The sequence below is a fragment of the Babylonia areolata genome, chromosome 20 (genome assembly GCF_041734735.1).
Source record: "Babylonia areolata isolate BAREFJ2019XMU chromosome 20, ASM4173473v1, whole genome shotgun sequence".
Classification (NCBI taxonomy): Eukaryota; Metazoa; Mollusca; class Gastropoda; order Neogastropoda; family Buccinidae; genus Babylonia; species Babylonia areolata.
The window spans coordinates 44629826-44650817 of record NC_134895.1 but is presented as its reverse complement, the minus strand read 5'-3'; the positions used below and the strand labels follow the sequence as shown (position 1 = coordinate 44650817).

Here is a 20992-nt window from a genome sequence, read left to right as displayed (position 1 = left end):
TTTCTGTGGAGAGAAATGCCATTTTTTTTTCAACTTCAATTTCACCCCCAAATCTTGATTCTGACATGCCCTGTTTTCAAACTGTGACTGATCGAAGGAAAAGACAGAAACTCTTAAAAAATCTTCATCACATATTACTACAAATTCGGTATATTTTATATTATAAATGGCACACTTGCTGGTATCTTTCATATTGTAAATTGGTACAGTATCCAAAGAAAATATCATTTCCACAGAATACAAAAATGGAAATGGGTGGGAAAATCACACCTGTCATTTAGACTTGCTAACCTTTGACTTAAATAAAAATCATTCAGAACTTAAAGAAATATTTGGTCGTCTTAATACTACACAGCACACAGTCATGACTCACTTATCTCAAGCACAACAGTCAGAATAAACTTTGTTTCTAACTGAAAAGCACAGAAGACAAATACAATTTATAGCCTGCACTGCTGTAAAATGTTCATACATGCATATCCTCACCTTCCTAAAACTCACACTCATCAAATGCATGTGTGTGACAAACGTCATACCTACAAGAAGCATCACAAGCAACATGCAGAACGCAAATATATCCAGTCACTCCTGTGGCACATAGCGAACCCATTGCTGATGGAGTATTGTATTGTATTGTATTGTAATGACACTCTATTTTGCCCGAACCCATTGCTGATGGAGTATTGTATTGTATTGTATTGTATTGTAATGACACTCTATTTTGCCACAACAGATTTTTCTCTGTGTAAAATTCGGGCTGCTCTCCCCATGGAGAGTGTGTTGCTACACTGAGAGTGCCGGCCATTTAATAAATAAATAAATAAATAAATAAAATAAAAATTTCTGCCTGCAACTTTATTTGTTTTCCGATTGAAGTGGATTTTTCTGCAGAATGTTCCCCTTTTTGTTGCCATGGGTTCTTTTATGTGTGCTAAGTGCATGCTGCACATGGGGGATAGGTTTATCATCTCATCCAAATGACAATGCAGAGAGCGTAAGACTGACAGAGAACAGCATCCACAAAAGTTTGGAATTTCAATTCTAATGTGGTGGGATGCTCTGCTCTGCTCTCCAGACACTTATTGGTTCACATTAATTACAGAGTGTTAATGCAAATAACAGTGACATTTCATTTTAAAGTATTTTGAAATTTATTTTAAATTCTGGCATTTTCACATCCAGCAAACTTATAAACTTTTCTTTTTAGATTAAACTATTGTAAAGTTTTCACTGGAACAATTTTATTTCCATACAATATACCTCACAATATTTAATAATGCAAGTTCTTTTGTTTTTTTCGTTTAGTTTTAATTATAAAACCAATATATGGAGCAGGTGAAAGATGACTACCAAAGCACTCATACAGATGAGATGAAATTCAAATATTTTTTTTCGTATACTGGCTCAGTTTTAAACCAGTTAATTTCCTAAACAATAAATAAACACAATAAAATAAAAGTCAAACTTTATGTGAGGAGAACACAAACGAGGCTGTAAATGACAAAAGTTCCATCAGTTCATGATCTATGAAACGAACACAAAACCTGATAACGTCAAAGAGCCTGGAAGCTTACACAGTCTGCTATACATGCAAAGCAGGTTTTCTCCCCTACTTTTCACCACAGATGCCGAATTTCAGGGGGTTAGTGATAGAAAAAAAAATCCTCTAATTATTGACAAAACATATCTTAATACTTATAAGCACTGTGATTGCGAAGTACTAACATGAAATGCCAATGTATGATGTCATCATGATTATATATATATATATATATATATATATATATATATATAAAGATAAGCTGGTAAAGTTATCATTCAAATATTATGTATGACAGTAAAGAGGTGAATGATAACTTTACCAGCCTATCTTTATAATGTAATTGCAGTGCCACAGTATCCAGTTCAAAATATTTTATTCCTAAACCTCTGATTCCAAATTCACAATGTTTGTTTGAAACAGACCACGAGACATTCCAATTTTGGACTGTTCAGGTGTAGAAACTAAAAAAAACAAAAAACAGAAGTTTTTTTAATCATTAAGAGTAGACAACACTGTACAGTTAAAAAAAAAAAAAAAAAAAAGAAAAAAAAAAAAAAAAATGGAGATCAACACTGACTGAAACCAAAAATGAATAACAGGCAAACAAATAAAAGAGTTTAATCAAAAGAGAAAAAAACACACCAAAAAAGCAAAAAAACAAAAACAAAAAAAAACCGAAGTAAATATTTTTCTTTATCACAGCCACCACCAACTCCTGGTATATAGTGAATTAGTGAATAATTCAGTTTTTGTTTGATTTGATCATTTACATTTTGTTTGATATATACATATATACAAAATAACCCCCCCCCAAAAAAAAAACCCAAACAAAAACAAAAACAAATCAAACCCCAAACTACTTGTAATCATTAATAGATTCAATCTGGTTTTCTCCAGTTGCCTATAAGTTACCAGCTTTGGTTGTGGTCTGGCAACAGGGGTGCAATACTTTTCTTCTTCTTCTTCGTTTGTGGGCTACAACTCCCACGTTCACTCATATGTACATAAGTTGGCTTTTACATGTATCACTGTTCTTACCATGCCATCTCAGCAGCCATACTCTGTGCCGGGGGTGTGCATGTTGGGTATGTTCTTGTTTCCATAACCCACCAAACGCTGACATGTATGGATCACATGATCTTCTGCTTGCGTAAACATGTATACACACAAAGGGGTCTCAGGCACAAGCAGGTCTGCATATATGTAGACCTGGGAGATCAGAAAAATCTCCACCTTTTACCCATCAGGCGCCGTTACCGAGATTCAAACCCAGGACTCTCAGCAATATTTTTAGGACTCTGTGCTCTTTCCAGCCACCCACTAAACTGCCACTGAGGGAGGACTACAAGTTATGTGACTGCTGGGCCAGTTTGGGCAAGGCACTCCTGCGCAGGATTACCATGCAGCAGCAGGCAGCGCTGGCCGAGGCAAAGAGTTGGTGGCTGAGAGTGGTGGTTTTGCTGCTGTCCGTCTCCAGCTGGATGAAGTCCTCGAAGTGACCCAGCCCGGAGCCTGATGGGTAGCGGGTCTCCCCTCCTACAATCAGCAAGCCATCCAGTCTGTGCACAAACCCAAAGTTGTAGCGGTCAAAGTTGGGCAGGTTGGCATGGGGGTAGATGGCCCCATCTTCCGACACCCTCACCACGTTGCCATTGGTCAAAGCCACGAAGGCCTCATTGCCCACTGTCAGAGCTTTGCTCTCTGTCACTGGTAAGGAGAACCTGCCGATGACGAAGGATGCATTTGTCCGAATGTTGTAGCCCTGAATCTCCTTCCTCCTCACACCACCTTGGGCACGACCTCCGAAGACCAGGATCACATTGTCAACCATGGTAGCAGAAGCGGAGTAGACAGTCAGCTGCAGATGACCGACCGGCTTCCAACTGTCCTCCTCTATGCTGTAGCACATGACCACGTCAGAGGCTCCATCACGCTTGGTGCATCCTCCAACTGCGTAAACAGAAGCCCCGGTGACCACCAACTCGTGATAGCGACGTCGATCTGGCATCTCAGACACCTCCACCCACAGGTTGTCCTCACTTTCATACTTGAGCATGTACCCTCTCCGCAGGGAGATCCCAGAGATGTAGATCTGGTTATTGTGGACACAGGTGGCATACCCTACGCCGGGATCAAAAGGCAATGGCTGGAGCTTGTACCATGTGGAGGAGTTAAAGCTGTAGGCATGCACCCCTGGCAACATCTTGGTGGACTTGTGGACCCCCATCACCACCAGCATCTCCTCGTAATTGCGACTGTGGCGACCCAGTTTCAGCTCCGAGGACGTCCCTGCCAGGGCGATAAGCCGTGGATGTTCGGGCAGCATGGTGGAGCAAGAGGCACAGGTGAACTTGGAGAAGGCAAGGAGGGTGGAATAACAGTTGAAGGACAGCAGGTGCAAACATAACCGACCGACAATGTCATCCAGGTGCTGCCCACGACAGGCCAAGTCCTGCTTGATCCACTTGACAGCTGCTGTGCACACAACGTCTTCGCTGCTCACTTTGAGGTCACTGTCCCCTATCAGTTCCAGCAGCGGCTCCAGTTCCAGGGTCAGGAACTCCGCCTCCTGGCTGACAGCACCAAACTGGTGGAGAATGAAGGCACGAGCAACCAACTCCAATTCCTTGCAGCCAAGACAAGCAGCCAGCTTCCAGATTCCCAGAGCGTTCTCCGGGTAGAGGTGATCTGTGTAGTAAGCCTCACAGCGCGCCTGCAGGCATTCCAGCTGCAACAGACCTGCCGCTCGGAGCAGCTCCTCCACAGTGTCATGAGTGATGACCTGGTCATCCCCCTCATAGTAGAAGGTCAGCACATCTCTGAAGGTGGAAGAGGTAAGCCCAGATAGCTGGATTCTGTTGTTGACGCTCTCTTTCATTCCGGACAGGAACATGGCCCGAAAGAAGTCTGAGATGGCGCACAGGAACACTTTGTGACATTTGAAGACCTCATTGTCCACTTCAATCTCAATGTCTGTGAAGACGTCGTGAGCAAAGCATCGCTGCATGCCCTCCAACACTGACGCAGCAATCTTCCCCTTCCAGGCCATGATGAAGGACAGTGACTGACGCTCTGCTCTCAAGTGTCTTGCTTGTGTGGAAACAGCTTGGTCATCTGAAACAAAAATCAAGTAGATGATTTTAACTGCAAAAAACAATTTTACTTATTTATAATGTGAGAAACACAAAGAGAGAGAGAGGGCCTGAGAGAGAGAGAGAGAGAGAGAGAGAGAGAGAGAGAGAGAGAGAGAGAGAGACAGACAGACAGACAGACAGAGAGAGAGAGAAAGAAAGAGAGAGATAGAGAGATACACAGACACAGATATGAATAATTCATTCAAGTACAGGCCATTGCCCCTCATGAGGAGGTGCAAACACATGAGCATATGACCAAAACAACAAATAATATGACTATAACTATAAGAGACACAGAGAGAGAGAGGGGGGGGGAGGGAGAGAGAGAGAGAGAGAGAGAGAGAGAGAGAGAGAGAGAGAGAGAGAGAGAGAGAGAGAGAGAGTTCACACTTTGCTTGCCTGAAGTTGACCAATGAGGCTGGAATTGTTAGCCATGTGTGTACAAGATCTCTGATTTGGCTGGCAGCTGTTCAATGTTTTAAATCACACATCATACCATATATATATACACACACACACACACCAAAAATCAGGACTGTGTTTAAAAGATTCATGATTAAAATACAGCCTTCTAGTTCAGCTGTGATGCTATCTCTCTTTCTGGCTGAAGCAAAATTCAGGAAAGTCAGATGGTAGGTTAACCTGGCATGCAGGCAATCTGGCCACAACTACAGTATGATGGGTTTACCTGTCATGTCAACAGTCAATGGCAATATCCACAATTTTTCCCCTCAACTGGCTCAAGATGGAATGAGTAGTGTTCACAACTTCACAACAACAGTTAACACTAACATGCTATGGAAAGACAGAAATACCCATTATACTAAAACCAACCAAGGCTGAATTCATCAGCAAATTTATGTTGGTCATGTAACAGATTAAAAGGGGGTAGGAAGAATTGGATACTGCCAGGTAGACCAATGCAAATAATGTTGATCTGGAAGTGGTAGACATAAAATGACCGCCCCCAACCCCCCTTCATCCATGAAGCAAATCCCCCTAGGATTTGAACCACAGGCTTCACAACCTCTTTAGATAGAACACAAAGTCCAGTACATCTGCGTGACTACAGCCTTGCGACTCAGCCGTTATACCTATTGTAGTGTGAGTTCTGATTCATCAAAGGACATCAATTTTACACACTGTTATGGAATACATCGTCTACTGCAACACTGACATACAGACTAAGAGCAGCAACTAAGAACATGTATACCCAAATATACTGCCGATCATAGAATACACCACGTACTAGAGCAGTTTCTCCATGCAATTGAAAGAATTGGAAAGTAACAAATTATACTGAAACCGGAATTGATTTGTAACAACAAAAATGAACGACCTTTCTTATGTTTGCACAAAGATAAGACATTTTTCTGGTTATTTTACCATTCTTCAAGCCGATACTGAGGAAGCGATCGGATCGGATCATTCATAATTTTATCCCCCTAGATGAGATCAGTTTATCTCGTCAAGTCAGTCTGCGCAGAAAATACAAACGCGATCGTTGCATCAACTGCGTTATGTCAGATGGAGAAAAGTTACCAGCAACAATCTGCTATTCATAAGAATAAAACAATATACCTTATTATGAATTATATCCATTCCACAACAGTTATTCTTGGTTCCGAGTTTGATGAGAGGAAAATTTTTCACCGATCTGCGCAACACTTCCTGTTTATAGTTCCTTAGTAATGAGAATTACTACCCCTGCTGACTGATGTCGCTTCCGCTCTATAGACACACATGTGCAGGAGGGCTTGGAGCTGGGTTAAAATAGCATTGTTTTGAATTTTATATCCCACGTGTGCGATAGCTGAATGGTCAGAGGGTTCGACGTCCACTCTACGGGTCAGTGAGATAGGCTACGTCCTTACGGTGCCAGGTGTGGCTAAGACTAAGACTTGTCAGAGTGAAGTTTATTTTCCCTAGTCCACCACGTCGCCAGATATAGATCCCACTGGCCATGTCAGCGTTCGGTGGGTAATCCAAAGACCACCCTCAAATTTTGCAAGTCGGACATCGCACCCCCCTAAGGCTAAAGTGCAATGTGTATGACTGCATTAAAACTGTCAGAAAAGTCCGTGAAAGTTCGTGGTTGCCGTCAACTAACGCAGACTTTCTTAGTTTCTGAATGGAAGGAAGAAAGAAACGTACAGCCGTGATTTTATTTTATTTTATTTATTGATTGGTTTCAAAATGATAAAACTTTTTTTTTTCCAGATGACTCGCATATCTGCCAATCTCTGCTTTTAGTTTTACTGATGAATAGTAATTAATAGTACCCATACGGACATTTCCACATATTTATTACAGTCTTGTCTTGTCTATAATCCTGTGGTAATCCCTACACAGGGAAACAATCCACAATAGGGGGTGCGCTCTAGGTGACTGATGTCTGTGTGTGACTGTTAAGCCCTCTAGTTCAGCCAGGGGAACGTGGGCCCCACACAACATCAGTAAAACAACAACAAAATACAAACACACACACACAAAAAAAAAACAACCCACCCTGTCCTGTACCTATACTGAGTCTGAGGCTCACAGCCAGGCCTCAGCCCTGATCTTAAAAGACTGAAGGGAAATGGCTGAGATTAGTTATTTTGATGAGACGAGAAACTGAGGTCCTGTGTGCAGCATGCACTTGGCACACATAAAATAACCCACGGCAACAAAAGGGTGGTTCCTGGCAAAATTCTGTAGAAAAAATCCACTTCAATAGGAAAAACAAATAAAACTGTATGCATTAATGTTTTTTTTTTTTAATGGGTGGCGCTGCTCTCCCTGGGGAGAGCAGCCTGAATTTCACACAGAGAAATCTGTTGTGAAAAAAATAAATACAAATACAAATTATATAATCTGGAATCTGGTTCCACAGGCGGACAGCTGAAGGGAAGAAGGGGTACCTGTGGGAGTCAGTGCGGGAGAAGGGTACCTGTAGTTTCTCTGGGTGGCCGCAGACAGTTCTGTTTGTCTGCGCTAGTGTACCTTCCCGGGGTGCCAGCTCAACCAAATCACCCATGATCAGTCCCTGGGAAAAAAGGGACATATGTATGGTCTGTAACATCATTTCTTATCAGAGTGAGTTATTTCATAACTCAGATTTTTACAGACCCTGTCCCATTAATTTTGAATACATTTGTGTAATAAAACTTCATGTTGTTAACCAAGTGCAACCAAGCAAGGGTTACTTACACGTGCAGTATCTGACTTTTCAGATGAATTGACTGATGTCACTATGAAGATTACTTAACTGTACATTACTAATTCAGGCTGTCTTGCATTATTAAATGAATAGTGATGGCTTTTTGCACAATTGTAGTTGGTTTGGTTTGGTTTGGTTCACATGATCACACATGATTATAGTTCCTGTTGGTTAATAAAACTTACTTCTTTGTATCAGTAAAACAGACTTTTCCAAGTAGTATCGGTTTCTATTGATGCCATTCTTCCAAGGATACTGCGGCTTTATGCAGATTGTCCCCCACCCCTTTTGACAACTGAACAGCATTGTTAAATGATTGGCAGTTAATGACCTCAAGCATGGGTTGATTAAACAGCATGGCACAATGCTTTAAATTTCTCCCAGCAGATATCCATTCCAGTATATATTTAGCAATTCTCCATGTGTATATTAACTGATTAAGTCTGAACTTAATTCATTCAGCCCTGTGCTCAGGTATTGCTCTGGTGTCAAAATTCATTTCATGAAACAGTTTTCATGTTCCTACATGTATATATGCTTATTCCATATTGGAAGGGAACTAATTTCTACAGTATTTTTGGATGTGTCTACACTAATTTGGAGGAAAACCAGTATATATTTTCTGTTCTTTTTTGGGTGTTTTTTTTCCAGTGCCAGCATGGCAAAGAAGCCTGCTGAGGATGTAAAGTCCCCAGGGTTGAAAGGGTTAATGTATCTATCTTGTTGTCCTATCAAATTTGTTGTATTGTGACATCTTATTGGAAAAACAAAAACAAAACAAAACAAAAAAACAAAACAAAAAACAACAACAACAACAACCAAAACCAAATACAAACAAACAAAAAACAACTGTTTAAACAAACAGCATAATCAGTAAAACTGATAAGTGATCCTAATTTCTGCCAAAGGAATGATATGGCTCCATGTTAAAACCACAATTTGATTGCATAATCAGTTGAGGAGCTCACAAGACCAGTTTGATGCTGATTTAAAACACAATGTCCATAAATTAAAACACACCTGAGATGGGTGTTGATGTTAAACCTGAACATGACAAACACTACAACACCCACCCACGCCCCTCCAAATGTAAGAAGTGAAAATGAAACCAAACTGACATCATTCTAAAAATCAGTGAAGCGGCAGTCACACATTATTCATGAATTAGTCTGTACTGAATGTCTGTCGCATGGAGGAGGTAACAACACAGTACATCAATGTGTCAACTTTGGCAGAGTTGTAAACTAAATTAGTAAAAATGAAAATCCCATGCCGACATCCAAATTGAAAAGTCTCTACAATTTTTTTTTTGAGGGTTGGAAGTATTCCCTGCGTGCTGAATATTATGTGTGTGGATAGGTGGTGGTAGGTTGGGTGGGTGTGGGATCTGATAAACTGAAAGCCCAATGCTGTAAACTATTTGGCCAGAATGCATGGTATTTCTCAAGGAATGAGAAAAAGCACATCTTGAAATATTATATCACAAATTTTGTTGTAATAGTCAGTTTGATATAAAGTCCTCATAACTTTAAATAGTTTATATATATGTGTGTGCTCACAGTTTCATTTATGTGCTGGTATGGAAGTTTGGGAGTGAGGAGTAAGCGTGTTTTGAACGATGTCATGAGTGTATGCAGTAAAATTGTGGGAGTGAAACAAGCTAGTATGCAAGAGCTGTATGAAAGTCGAGTGGTTAAAGAAAGCAGGCAGATAGCAACTGACGACACCCATATTTTAGCAAAGTATTATGAGCTATTGCCATCAGGACGACACTACAGAACTTTTAAGTTGAAATCCAGAGCTCTGAAGACTTTTATTCCACGTTCAATCCACCTTTTAAATTCTTGAGAACTGTGTGTGTGTGTGTGCACGCGCGCGCGCACTCTCATGTGAGACGTGTGAAAGTCCGTGCATGATAGGTTTACCTTGTTCTAGTTGTGGTGTGTGTGTGTGTGTGTGTGTGTGTGTGTGTGTGTGTGTGTGTTTACTGAGCTTAAAAACGTGACAATTGGTTATAATGAATGTGCAATATGTAGGAGGAATGGAATATGTCTAATGCTAACATCCATATTCTAAATATATTTCTGTTAATAATTACGATGTAATAATTAATTGCAATGTTTTTAAAAGCGAATATGTGAATGCTTTTATTTGAGAGCATATGTTTATTACTCTTGTTTAATCAAGTAATCCGCATGTGGGGGGTGGGTGGGGGGTGGGTGGGTACGGGTGCAGGTGTGTGCTGATTATTTGGTAATGGTTTTCCGCAATTTATCTTTATTCTTATCTTATCTGTCTATTATAATCAGTGTGCAGTATAGTAGGCTATGTTTATAATTATATTCAAATAATGTTTCTTAATTCTTTCTGTTTTTACATTAAGAATACTAGTTATTACCTGCAGTGTGTGGATGTATGTATGAAACGGTATATGTGATATTTTTAACATTTGTATCTTTGTAATATTTGTAAAAGCTGTTGTTGACTTTTACAGTTATGGTCCCCACGTTGTTTACTTGTCTATGTTGTGAAAATGCACCTGACCAAATTTCTCCAGTTGGAGATAATAAAGTTCTTCTTCTTATCTTATCTTATCTTATATATATATATATTATGCATCACACATCTTTACAGAAGCCATGTTGACAATCTGCAAATTATTTGTTATAATATTGTAGTATTCTTCAGTAGTGACTAAAAATACAGCTACAAATGTCAAGAAGAGAAGGTTATACAATTGGTAAACTGCTTTAGTGCGTTGAATCTTCTGCATTTCTCAAACATTTGTGGGAGCCAGGGTCAGAGGTGTTCTTCATACAAAGAAGTGAGTGAAACACATGAAAGAGATTTTATAACTGCTTCAGTTCAACTTTAAATCATCATTAGTTGACTCCCTCAGACTTAAGTCTGATTTGCAGACCTGTTCTGAGCATAATTTTCAGACTGTTATGTAATTCATTATAGACTAAATATTGACCTAATATCAAGTGCACTTTATTTATTCATGTTACAGTTAAGCATATAATTTTATTTTATTTTATTTTATTTTATTTTTTACCATGAGTTAATGAAGCCTTTCCAGCCTGAAAGTGTCTCATCCTCAGTCTTTGGGAATGTTTATGTTTTTGACATTTTACATTCATCATCAGTTGTCAATCTTACTGAATTAAACAGTTTCCATTTTTATGAAGTCCATTTTTTTTTTAATGTTCTTTATTTGTCCTCAATTCACTTATTCACTTTTGATTCTACCCTCCTTTTTCTTCTTCTTCTTCTTCTGCGTTCGTGGGCTGCGACTCCCATGTTCACTCGTATGCACACGAGTGGGCTTTTACATGTATGACCGTTTTCACCCCACCATTTAGGCAGCCATACTCCGTTTTTGGGGGTGTGCATGCTGGGTATGTTTTTGTTTCCATAACCCACCGAACGCTGACATGGATTACGGGATCTTTAACGTGCGTATTTGATCTTCTGCTTGCATATACATATGAAGGGGGTTCAGGCACTAGCAGGTCTGCACATATGTTGACCTGGGAGATTGTAAAAATCTCCACCCTTCACCCACCAGGCGCCGTCACCGTGATTCAAACCCGGGACCCTCAGATTGACAGTCCAACGCTTTAACCACTTGGCTATTGCGCCCGTCAGACGATTCTACCCTCCATTTCTACTGATTCTCCCGACTCACCACATGCTCTCTACCTTCGACTGTTAACTTTTAATTTCTTTTTAAATGGTAACGTTCAAAGGTGAAAATTAAAACTGTACTGTATTTTGACCATCACTGGTATTACTGATGGGACATGAAACAGTATTCCTTATGGCCCAGTGTGTTGGTCGGCTGAACTACAAGAAAAAAAAAGTCAAATGCTCTGGGAGTCAGATATATATATATATATATATATATATATATATATATATATATATATATATACATGACATGTAGCTTGATGATAACTTGTGACAGCCTTTTTCCGCGTGCCCATCTGGGTGGCTGACATTTCAGTCTCCTATTGAAGAAAGAAAGAAATAGCAAAACAAATCAATATCAACAGCAAATCAGATATTGGCCTTGGGTCCATCAGGGCGTTGCCGCCTGTTGCCTTGTCACCTGTTGCCGTCTGTTGCACCTGCATTGTGACATAGGTGATAACTGTGTTGTATCAAAATAACTGGCCTCACTTGTCATGCGCAGATTTACCTCAGTGTGCTGAAGTTTTATGTTGCTGACTTGGGTTGCTAGCAAAGTTTGGAAGTGAGGGGAGGGGGGGAAGGTGTGTGTGTGTTTGTGGGATGGGTGATGGGGGGGGGTGGAGATGATTAATGTGATTGCGTAATATCTTATTCAGACATGGGCCAGATGGGGCTGGAGGATGGGGGTAGCCTAGGTGTGGGGGGAAAGGGTGTGGGGGTGAAGGCAGAGAATCAGTGAGTGTGCTTGAGAGGATGTTCATGCATGTGTGTGTGTGTGTGTGTGTGTGTGTGTGTGTGTGCATGCGGGTGCCATATAATCTGTCCCTCATAAAAAAGCAGTCAATACAGATGGGGTTGGAGGACGGGGTAGGTGTGAGGAGAGAGTGTGGGGGGTGAAGGCAGAAAATCAGTGTGTGTGTGTGTGTGTGTATGCGTGCATGCGTGCGTGATTGCATGTTCCGTATATTAACTTCTCCCTCATTAAAAAAAACAACAACAACAACAAAAACCAACCAATACAGAATCAACACTGTCAATTCTTTGGTGTGCAGATTCTGCTGAAAGGTTTCCCACACTGACGGGTTAGGTCTGGCAGATTGGACAGCAGTGCTAAAGGCATCATGTGCGGTATTTGCTGCATCTTCAGCGTGTCTCCAGCATCGGCTGACACCAAGCCGTGTCCTTTCGTCGACATGGTTTGTTGAACAAGACGTTTGTCAGTCTTATAGTTGAAGAACCCCAAGCCCTACTGACCAGTAGGTAAATCGTGCAATACAAAGAGGGAAGCAAATATATATTTATGTATGCAAACCAGTCACTAACTGACTAAGCAAGAAAACAAAAGCTACTGGGAAAAGCAGCAAAAACCATTCACATTTCATAGTAACTGCTATAAAAGTACGTTTCAAAAAGCAAAAATCTAAAGAAGTTGCCTTTATATGAATTTTTGTGTCGTAATTGACTCATAAGCTAAAGTTGTGTACACACACAAACTATTCATATGGTGTAAATCTGTAGTTTAGATATTAGTGTTACGCTTTCTTGTTAACATTTTATGGCATGCATACAATATCTAGAGACCGAAGAATTCAGTATTGTTGTATCTCTTTTTTTGTTTGTTTGATTTTTAAGGGAATGGAAGTTGTAACTTGTATATCATGAGGCACATACTGTTCTGTGTTCAGAAAGCACAGAATGTATTAAATTTATCTTCAGATTAATGATGCATATATCAGATGGTTTGATCAGCTGACAAAAATTATTTTCATCAAGACATTTTGATAGTTCTACTGTATATGAATGGAAGAGTGGTGATAGTATCAGTTAGGCATTTTGATCCAGTGTTCACCAACAATCGGGGTTCGAGGCCCTGTTTTGGCAATGGTTTTGCGTCCTGGGGGAAAGCACTTTACTTTGATTTTCCTCGCTCCACCTAGATGTGAATGAGCGAGTACTTGACTTTGGTTGTGGAAGGTTAAAACTGCAGATGAAGAGGATTAGGTCCTGCCTTTCTATGTTAAGCCCTAGGCACAGTTCAGTTAGTTCAGTTTGACGGGCGCTATGGCCGAGTGGTTAGATCGTTGGACTTTTAATCTGAGGGTCCGGGGTTCGAATCTCGGTAACGGCACCTGATGGGTAAAGGGTGGACATTTTTCCGATCTCCCAGGCCAACATATGTACAGGCCTACTAGTGCCTGAACCCCCTCCATGTGAATATGCAAGCAGAAGTTCAAATATGCATGTTAAAGATCCTGTAATCCATGTCAGTGTTCGGTGGGTTATGAAAACAAGAATATACCCAGCATGCACCCCCCCCCGAAAATGGCGGGGGTAAAAACGGTCATACACGTAAAAGCCCGCTTGTATACATACGTGTGAACGTGGGAGTTGCAGCCCACAAACGCAGTAGAAGAAGAAGAGTTAAGTTCAGTTTTTCAAGGAGGTGTCACTGCATTCAGAAAAATTCATATGTGCTACACATCTGCCAAGCAGATGCCAGACCAGCAGCTTAACCGCCTGTGCTCAGTCAGGCGTTGAGGAGAGAAAAAAAAGGGGGAAAAAAAGTGCATAAGCTAATGAATGGATACATCATTAAATCATCGAATAAATAGATAAATGAAAAAAAAAAAAAAAAAAAAAAAGCACACAGAAAAGAAAACCCACAAATAGATGAATAAATGAAAAAATTGAATAAACAGATAACATAAAACAGTAAGCAGACAGATACTGAAAAGTGAAATAGAATAAATAAATTGCAAGGAAAAAAGGCACAGTGGACTGCAGTAAAAGGCTGTGGGCCATGAGACCTTTAACTCACTCAGTACGGCCAGTCCTCTCCTCTCCTCTTCACAGACCCCTCGGATGTCCAGTGGGTGTCTGAATGACCCAAACTTTAGCTTCCGTCATCAGAATTGTGGTATTCTTTGTCAACATTCACCTCTTCAGTATAAGAGCCTTCTACTTGCAATATTTTGATGATGGTAATTGGGGTGAAACGCTGTTAACGTCGTCTCTTTCGCCGTTCGTATGGAGAGAGTTAACTTTTAGTTTTAACCTTAACATAAGAATGGCAGGGTTATCATTAACAAACAGCTATTTGCATTAATCATCTCACATCGTGATACAAGACACAGATTGCTCCAAAAGCCTATCTCCTCTTGGTTTCCTTCCCTCTCCTTGCCTCACTTTTCCCTCTCACTCACACACTCTTTCCCTCCCTTTTCCATCTCTCCCTCTCTCTCTCTTTTTCTGTCTGTCTGCCTGCCTCTCTCTCATGCTGTCTCTCTTCCAAAAAGGGAGAAAAATATCCAAATAACATGCTTTTATTCAAATATTTCTCTGTTTTATTTTTTTTTTTTTTTTCAATTTTTTATTGAACAGCTGTTGTTTTTCTTTGCTGCCCCATCATCTGCACCATTTCAGTGGCATTACTCCCATGCCACTCATTTCGAGTTCCCAGTACACAGCCATACCCGTGTTTATCTGTCGCAGTCCCAGTGCCAGCAGTGCACAGCAAACCATTGAGGTTAGGAAGCCAGGAGCCCACTCATAAGAAGATACCCTGCACTGCTGCTGAGTCAGTTTGGTGTTGTGCAGTTGCGCCTGTTCTGATTTAACATAGGACACCACCTACTAAGCCCCATACTGACGACAATAATGGTGTAGTTGAGGAGCCAGACTGAGTGAGCGTCTCCCTCAAGAGTGGAGACTGCCACCATGTCCCTCCAGTGACCGTCCTCCATGAATCTGCTGACACAGAAGACCTTGACAAGACTCACCTCCAGTTTGGAAGTGTAGGGGTGTCGAAACAGGTCACCATGAGAGCAAAGCATGACAGGCCACATAATTTGGGACTGTTTTTTTTACACTGATGATGAAGAAGGAGGATGACAATGATGATGATGATGATGATGGCGATGCAGCTATGGAGGTCCATTTAGGTTTTGGGACTACGTGACAAGGCTGTACTCTACACTTCCTGTCATAATGATATCCTGGCATCAACCAGGCCTGAGAAGTACATATGCTTCCAGTATTGGTCAGGAAATTAGAGCAAACACCCAAAGACGCATCCATGAAGTGGATGTTACTTGATTGTCTGGTCCCAGTCTCCCCATTTAAGCTCAAAGCCGGCCACAGGCTGAAAAACCCACCTCCGCTGGGATTCGAACCCGCATCCTCCCAGACGTCAGTCCATGACTATAACCACTTAGTCACAGTGACTGGTATTAGCCGATTGATTGATTGATTGATTTCTGTATTTGTTATTTCGTTCAGGGCTATGTGGAGTCCCACTCATTCATCCCTCGCCGTGGTCCCGACGTGCAGAGGGGCCTGACGGGCAATCTGTGGTCCAGGGTTCGGGCCCTGTTTGCCGGCTTTGTCCTTCACCTTCGAGGGTCCTTGACCCCCCAGCCTCTCACAAACAGAGATGGAGATGTTTTGTTGTGGAACGGCGAGATCTTTGGTGGGATTGAGGTTGGTTGCATGTTGTTGGTTGGTCGGGTCTCTCTGTTGATTAATGACTTGGTGACGAATGCTGGTGTGTTTGGTGCCTTTGTGTGTGTGTGTTTGTGTGTGTGTGTGTGTGTGTGTGTGTGTGTGTGTGTGTGTGTGTTGTAGTAGCAGTAGTTGTAGTATGTACAGTGTATGTGCATACACAAATATGTTGTGTCTGTGTGTGTGGTGGTCTATGTGTGCATATGTTTGTGTGAGGAGGTGGTGGTGTGGTGTGCGCGCGTGCACATGTATGTGTGTGTGTGTGTGTGGAGTGTTATGTCCAGTGTATGTGTGTGCAAGTGTGTGTAGTATGTTATATGTGTGTGTTGGTGTGGGGATGAGTATTTCCCTGTAAAAATATTTCAGCAGGAGTCTTTGGAGACAGTTACAGTTTGGTGCTTATAGACAATTTAGTTTTTCCATTTTAAGAAGGCAGACAGAGCGTGCAGACTAATTCATAATTATATACCATACCACATCTGCTTAAAGAAATTAAAAAAAAAAAAAAAAGAAGTTATTTTAAGTTAAAGCCCTGTGTTCAGAAAGAGATTTTTCACTAGTTGACAGAAATCTTTCTTTCCTCCCCTTTCATTTGACTCTTTTTTTTCTTTTTTTTTTTTTTTTGATTCTTTCACTGGACATGAATATTTCTTTTCCCTCCTTTCACTTGACAAAATTTTTCTTCCCCTTACTTTCAGTTGACAGAAATCCTTTCTCTTCATTTATTTGAGTCGACAGAAATCCTTTCTTCATTTCAGTTGACAGAAATGACAGAAATCTTTCTTTCTCTTCTTTTCAGTTGACAGAAATCTTTCTTTCTCTTCATTTCAGTTGACAGAAATGACAGAAATCTTTCTTTCTCTTCTTTTCAGTTGACAGAAATGTTTCTTTCTCTTCATTTCAGTTGACAGAAATGTTTCTTTCTCTTCATTTCAGTTGACAGAAATCTTTCTTTCTCTTTATTTCAGTTGACAAAAATGACAGAAATCTTTCTTTCTCTTCTTTTCAGTTACAGAAATTTTTCTTTCTCTTCATTTCAGTTGACAGAAATGACAGAAATCTTTCTTTCTCAAATATGTTGTGTCTGTGTGTGTGGTGGTCTATGTGTGCATATGTTTGTGTGAGGAGGTGGTGGTGTGGTGTGCGCGCGTGCACATGTATGTGTGTGTGTGTGTGTGGAGTGTTATGTCCAGTGTATGTGTGTGCAAGTGTGTGTAGTATGTTATATGTGTGTGTTGGTGTGGGGATGAGTATTTCCCTGTAAAAATATTTCAGCAGGAGTCTTTGGAGACAGTTACAGTTTGGTGCTTATAGACAATTTAGTTTTTTCCATTTTAAGAAGGCAGACAGAGCGTGCAGACTAATTCATAATTATATACCATACCACATCTGCTTTAAAAAAAATTTTAAAAATTAGAAAAAGTTATTTTAAGTTAAAGCCCTGTGTTCAGAAAGAGATTTTTCACTAGTTGACAGAAATCTTTCTTTCCTCCCCTTTCATTTGACTCTTTTTTTTCTTTTTTTTTTTTTTTTTTTTTTTTTTATTCTTTCACTGGACATGAATATTTCTTTTCCCTCCTTTCACTTGACAAAATTTTTCTTTCCCTTACTTTCAGTTGACAGAAATCCTTTCTCTTCATTTATTTGAGTCGACAGAAATCCTTTCTTCATTTCAGTTGACAGAAGTCCTTTCTCTTCATTTCAGTTGACAGAAATCTTTTTTCAGTTGACAAAAATCTTTCTTTCTCTTCATTTCAGTTGACAGAAATGACAGAAATCTTTCTTTCTCTTCTTTTCAGTTGACAGAAATCTTTCTTTCTCTTCATTTCAGTTGACAGAAATCTTTCTCTTCATTTCAGAAATCTTTCTTTCTCTTCATTTCAGTTGACAGAAATGACAGAAATATTTCTCTCTCATTTCAGTTGACAGGAATCCTTGTTTCTCTTCCTTTCAGTTGCCAGAAATTTTTCTTCCCTTTCCTTTCAGTTGACAGAATTGAGAAATCTCTCTTACCCCCCCTTTCAGTTGACAATAATGTTTTTTTCTTTTTCTTTATTTCACCTGATATAAATCTTTCTTTCCCTTCCCATGACATAAATCTACCTTCTTTCACTTGGCAGAAATCCTCCTTTCTCTTCATTTCATGTGACAGAAATCTCTCTTTCCCTTCCTTTCAGTTGACAGAAATCTCTCTTTCCCCTCCTTACACTTGACAGAAATCTCTCTTTCCCTTCCTTACACTTGGCAGAAATCCTCCTTTCTCTTCATTTCAGTTGACAGAAATCTCTCTTTCCCTTCCTTTCAGTGGACAGAAATCTTTCTTTCCCCTCCTTTCAGTGGACAGAAATCTCTCTTTCCCCTCCTTTCAGTGGACAAAAATCTCTCTTTCCCCTCCTTACACTTGACAGAAATTTCTCTTTCCCCTCCTTTCAGTGGACAGAAATCTCTCTTTCCCTTCCTTACACTTGACAGAAATCTCTCTTTCCCTTCCTTTCAGTTGACAGAAATCTCTCTTTCCCCTCCTTACACTTGACAGAAACCTCTCTTTCCCTCCTTACACTTGACAGAAATCCTCCTTTCTCTTCATTTCATGTGACAGAAATATCTCTTTCCCTTCCCTACACTTGAAAGGAATCTTTCTTTCCCCGCCTTTCAGTGGACAGAAATCTTTCTTTCCCTTCTTTTGCCTTTTCCCGTTTTTTTTTTGTTTTGTTTTCTTCCTTTTGTTTTTATTGAGGGGGTGGTGGTGATGAGTGGTGGTAGATTGTGTCAGTGCTGCTGCTCTCACACCAGCCATCCCTGTTGGCCTGTGTGTGTACGTGAGGCCACACCCAGCCTTGCTCTGTCACAGTCCCAAGGCCATCAGTTCACACTCACAGCCAGGTCTGTGTTAATTAATGTCACGTGATGATGAGTGCTGGATAGCTGCTGAGTCATCTTCAGGAGGGGTTTGGGGGGTATTGTATTGTATTGTATTGTATTGTACTGCGTTGCATTTGCGTTGTACTGCATTGTATTTAATGTATTGTATTGCATTTTTTGCATTGCATTGCATGGTATGGTATTTATTGTATTGCATTGTATTGTATCACTCTTTTGTCACAACAGATTTCTCTTTGTAAAATTCACGCTGCTCTCCTCAGGGAGAGCACATCACTATACTGTGAGTGCCACCCCTTTTTTTTTTCCTTTTTCTGCCTGCAATTTTATTTGTTTTCCTATCGAAGTGGATTTTTCTACAGAATTTTGCCAGAAACAATCCTTTTGTTGCTGTGGGTTCTTTTACATGTGCTGAGTACATGCTGCACACTTGACCTTGGTTTATCGTCCCTTCCGAAAGACTAGCATCCAGACCACCACTCAAGGTCGCAGTGGAAGGGGAGAAAATACTGGCGACTGGGAATCGAACCAGATTCTCTCGCTTCCTAGGCGGACGCATTACCACTAGGCCAACACCACTCCACTGTGAAGAGTATGTTCAGTGTGGCCTGTATCTCTTTTGTGTTCGTGGGCTGCAACTCCCATGTTCACTCACGTGTGTGAGTGGGCTTTGTAAAAGTGTATGACCGTTTTTACACCACTGCGTAGGCAGCCATACTTGGTCATTTTCAAGGGGGGATGGGCGGGTATATGATGGGTATGTTCTTGCTTCCATAACCCACCAAATACCTGGACTACAGGTTCTTCAAGATGAGGGAAAATATGTTCTTTTGTACCACACCGCACCACGCCACACCACACTGCACCACAAAATATCACATCACACCACAACACACCACACCACACCACACCACAACACAACACAACACAACACACACCACACCACACCACACCACACCACAGCACAACACATTTTCCCCTTTACACACATTCCGCTGTATAGCTAGCTGTTGTTGGAAATGTATTTAGAAATCAAAAGATTACTTTCATAATAATTCTGTTAAAAAAACAAAAACAAACAACAACAAAAACAAACTGTTCTCAGGTAAAGGACGAGGAAAACGACACGCAGGTTTTATTCCAGCACCTGGTGAAGTGTGAGAAGCAGCAAGATGTTCTGACTGTCCTTCAGTCCATCCACGGACCGTGGTCACTCATCTTCTGGCAGGTGATGTCCTCAGACAGAGAGAGGGAGGGGGTTAGGGGGGAAGAGGTGGGGTGGAACACACACACACACACACACACACACAGAATATTATTTACTGAGAGTAACTGAATAAGTATATAATTTTTTTTTCAGGGGGGAGGGGAGGATAGGAAAGTTATATATATATATATATATATATATATATATATATATATATATATATATATATATATATATATATATATATATCAAATCAGCATTTGAATGATAATAATAATAATATGACACATGATTAAACATTTACTATTGGTAAAGTTGAGTTAGAGAGACAGAATGAATGAAAGGGAGAGGGAGTGTGAGAGAGAGACAGAAAAAGAGGAAAGGGATAGATTGAGGAAGAGAGAGAGGGCAGTGAAGATTCAGTTTCAGTTTCAGTAGCTCAAGGAGGCGTCACTGCGTTCGGACAAATCCATATACGCTACACCACATCTGCCAAGCAGATGCCTGACCAGCAGCGTAACCCAACGCGCTTAGTCAGGCCTTGAGGGAAAAAAAAAAAAAAAGAGAGGGAGAGAGAGAGGTAGGGAATGGGTAAAAAGGCGGGGGGGGGAGAGATTGAAATTACATAACACAGAGGTAGTATTATGATGTGCATTTGCTTTTTGGGGGGTACTCCTTATTACTGTAAAATTATTTGTACATTATGAACAGAAGTTCATCAGAGAACCTCTTTGGAAGGTACTGTCCTTGTTTTTTTAATTTTTTTTTTATTTGTATATGTTGTGCTTTTGTAGGTTTAGGGATGGAGCCATTTGGGAACTCCTTGGAAT

The 20992-nt window shown here is 40.5% G+C and overlaps 2 protein-coding genes across 2 annotated transcripts in view; one reads left to right on the top strand and one right to left on the bottom strand.

The window, feature by feature from the left end:
* Nucleotides 1–1896: 1896 nt before the first annotated feature.
* On the bottom strand, nt 1897–6335 carry LOC143295037 (kelch-like protein 24a). The gene is made up of 2 exons (XM_076606578.1): nt 6259–6335; nt 1897–4657 (listed from the first exon to the last, which is right to left on the bottom strand). Exon 2 carries the CDS (start codon nt 4590–4592, stop codon nt 2886–2888), a length of 1707 nt encoding a protein of 568 aa, XP_076462693.1. The 5' UTR covers nt 4593–4657; nt 6259–6335; the 3' UTR covers nt 1897–2885.
* Nucleotides 6336–6408: 73 nt separating this feature from the next.
* Nucleotides 6409–20992, top strand: part of LOC143295036 (asparagine synthetase domain-containing protein 1-like) — a 32766-nt gene continuing 18182 nt past the window's right edge. The window contains exons 1-4 of the mRNA XM_076606577.1: nt 6409–6525; nt 12628–12771; nt 15854–16054; nt 20061–20183. Of these exons, the coding sequence (XP_076462692.1) occupies nt 12697–12771; nt 15854–16054; nt 20061–20183 (399 nt within the window). The 5' untranslated portion in view covers nt 6409–6525; nt 12628–12696. The remainder of the gene's footprint in view (nt 6526–12627; nt 12772–15853; nt 16055–20060; nt 20184–20992) is intronic.

Coding starts and splice junctions, on each gene's coding strand:
- LOC143295037 (XM_076606578.1), bottom strand. CDS start 4,592: ATGGCCTGGAAGGGGAAGATTGCTGCGTCAGTGTTGGAGGGCATGCAG.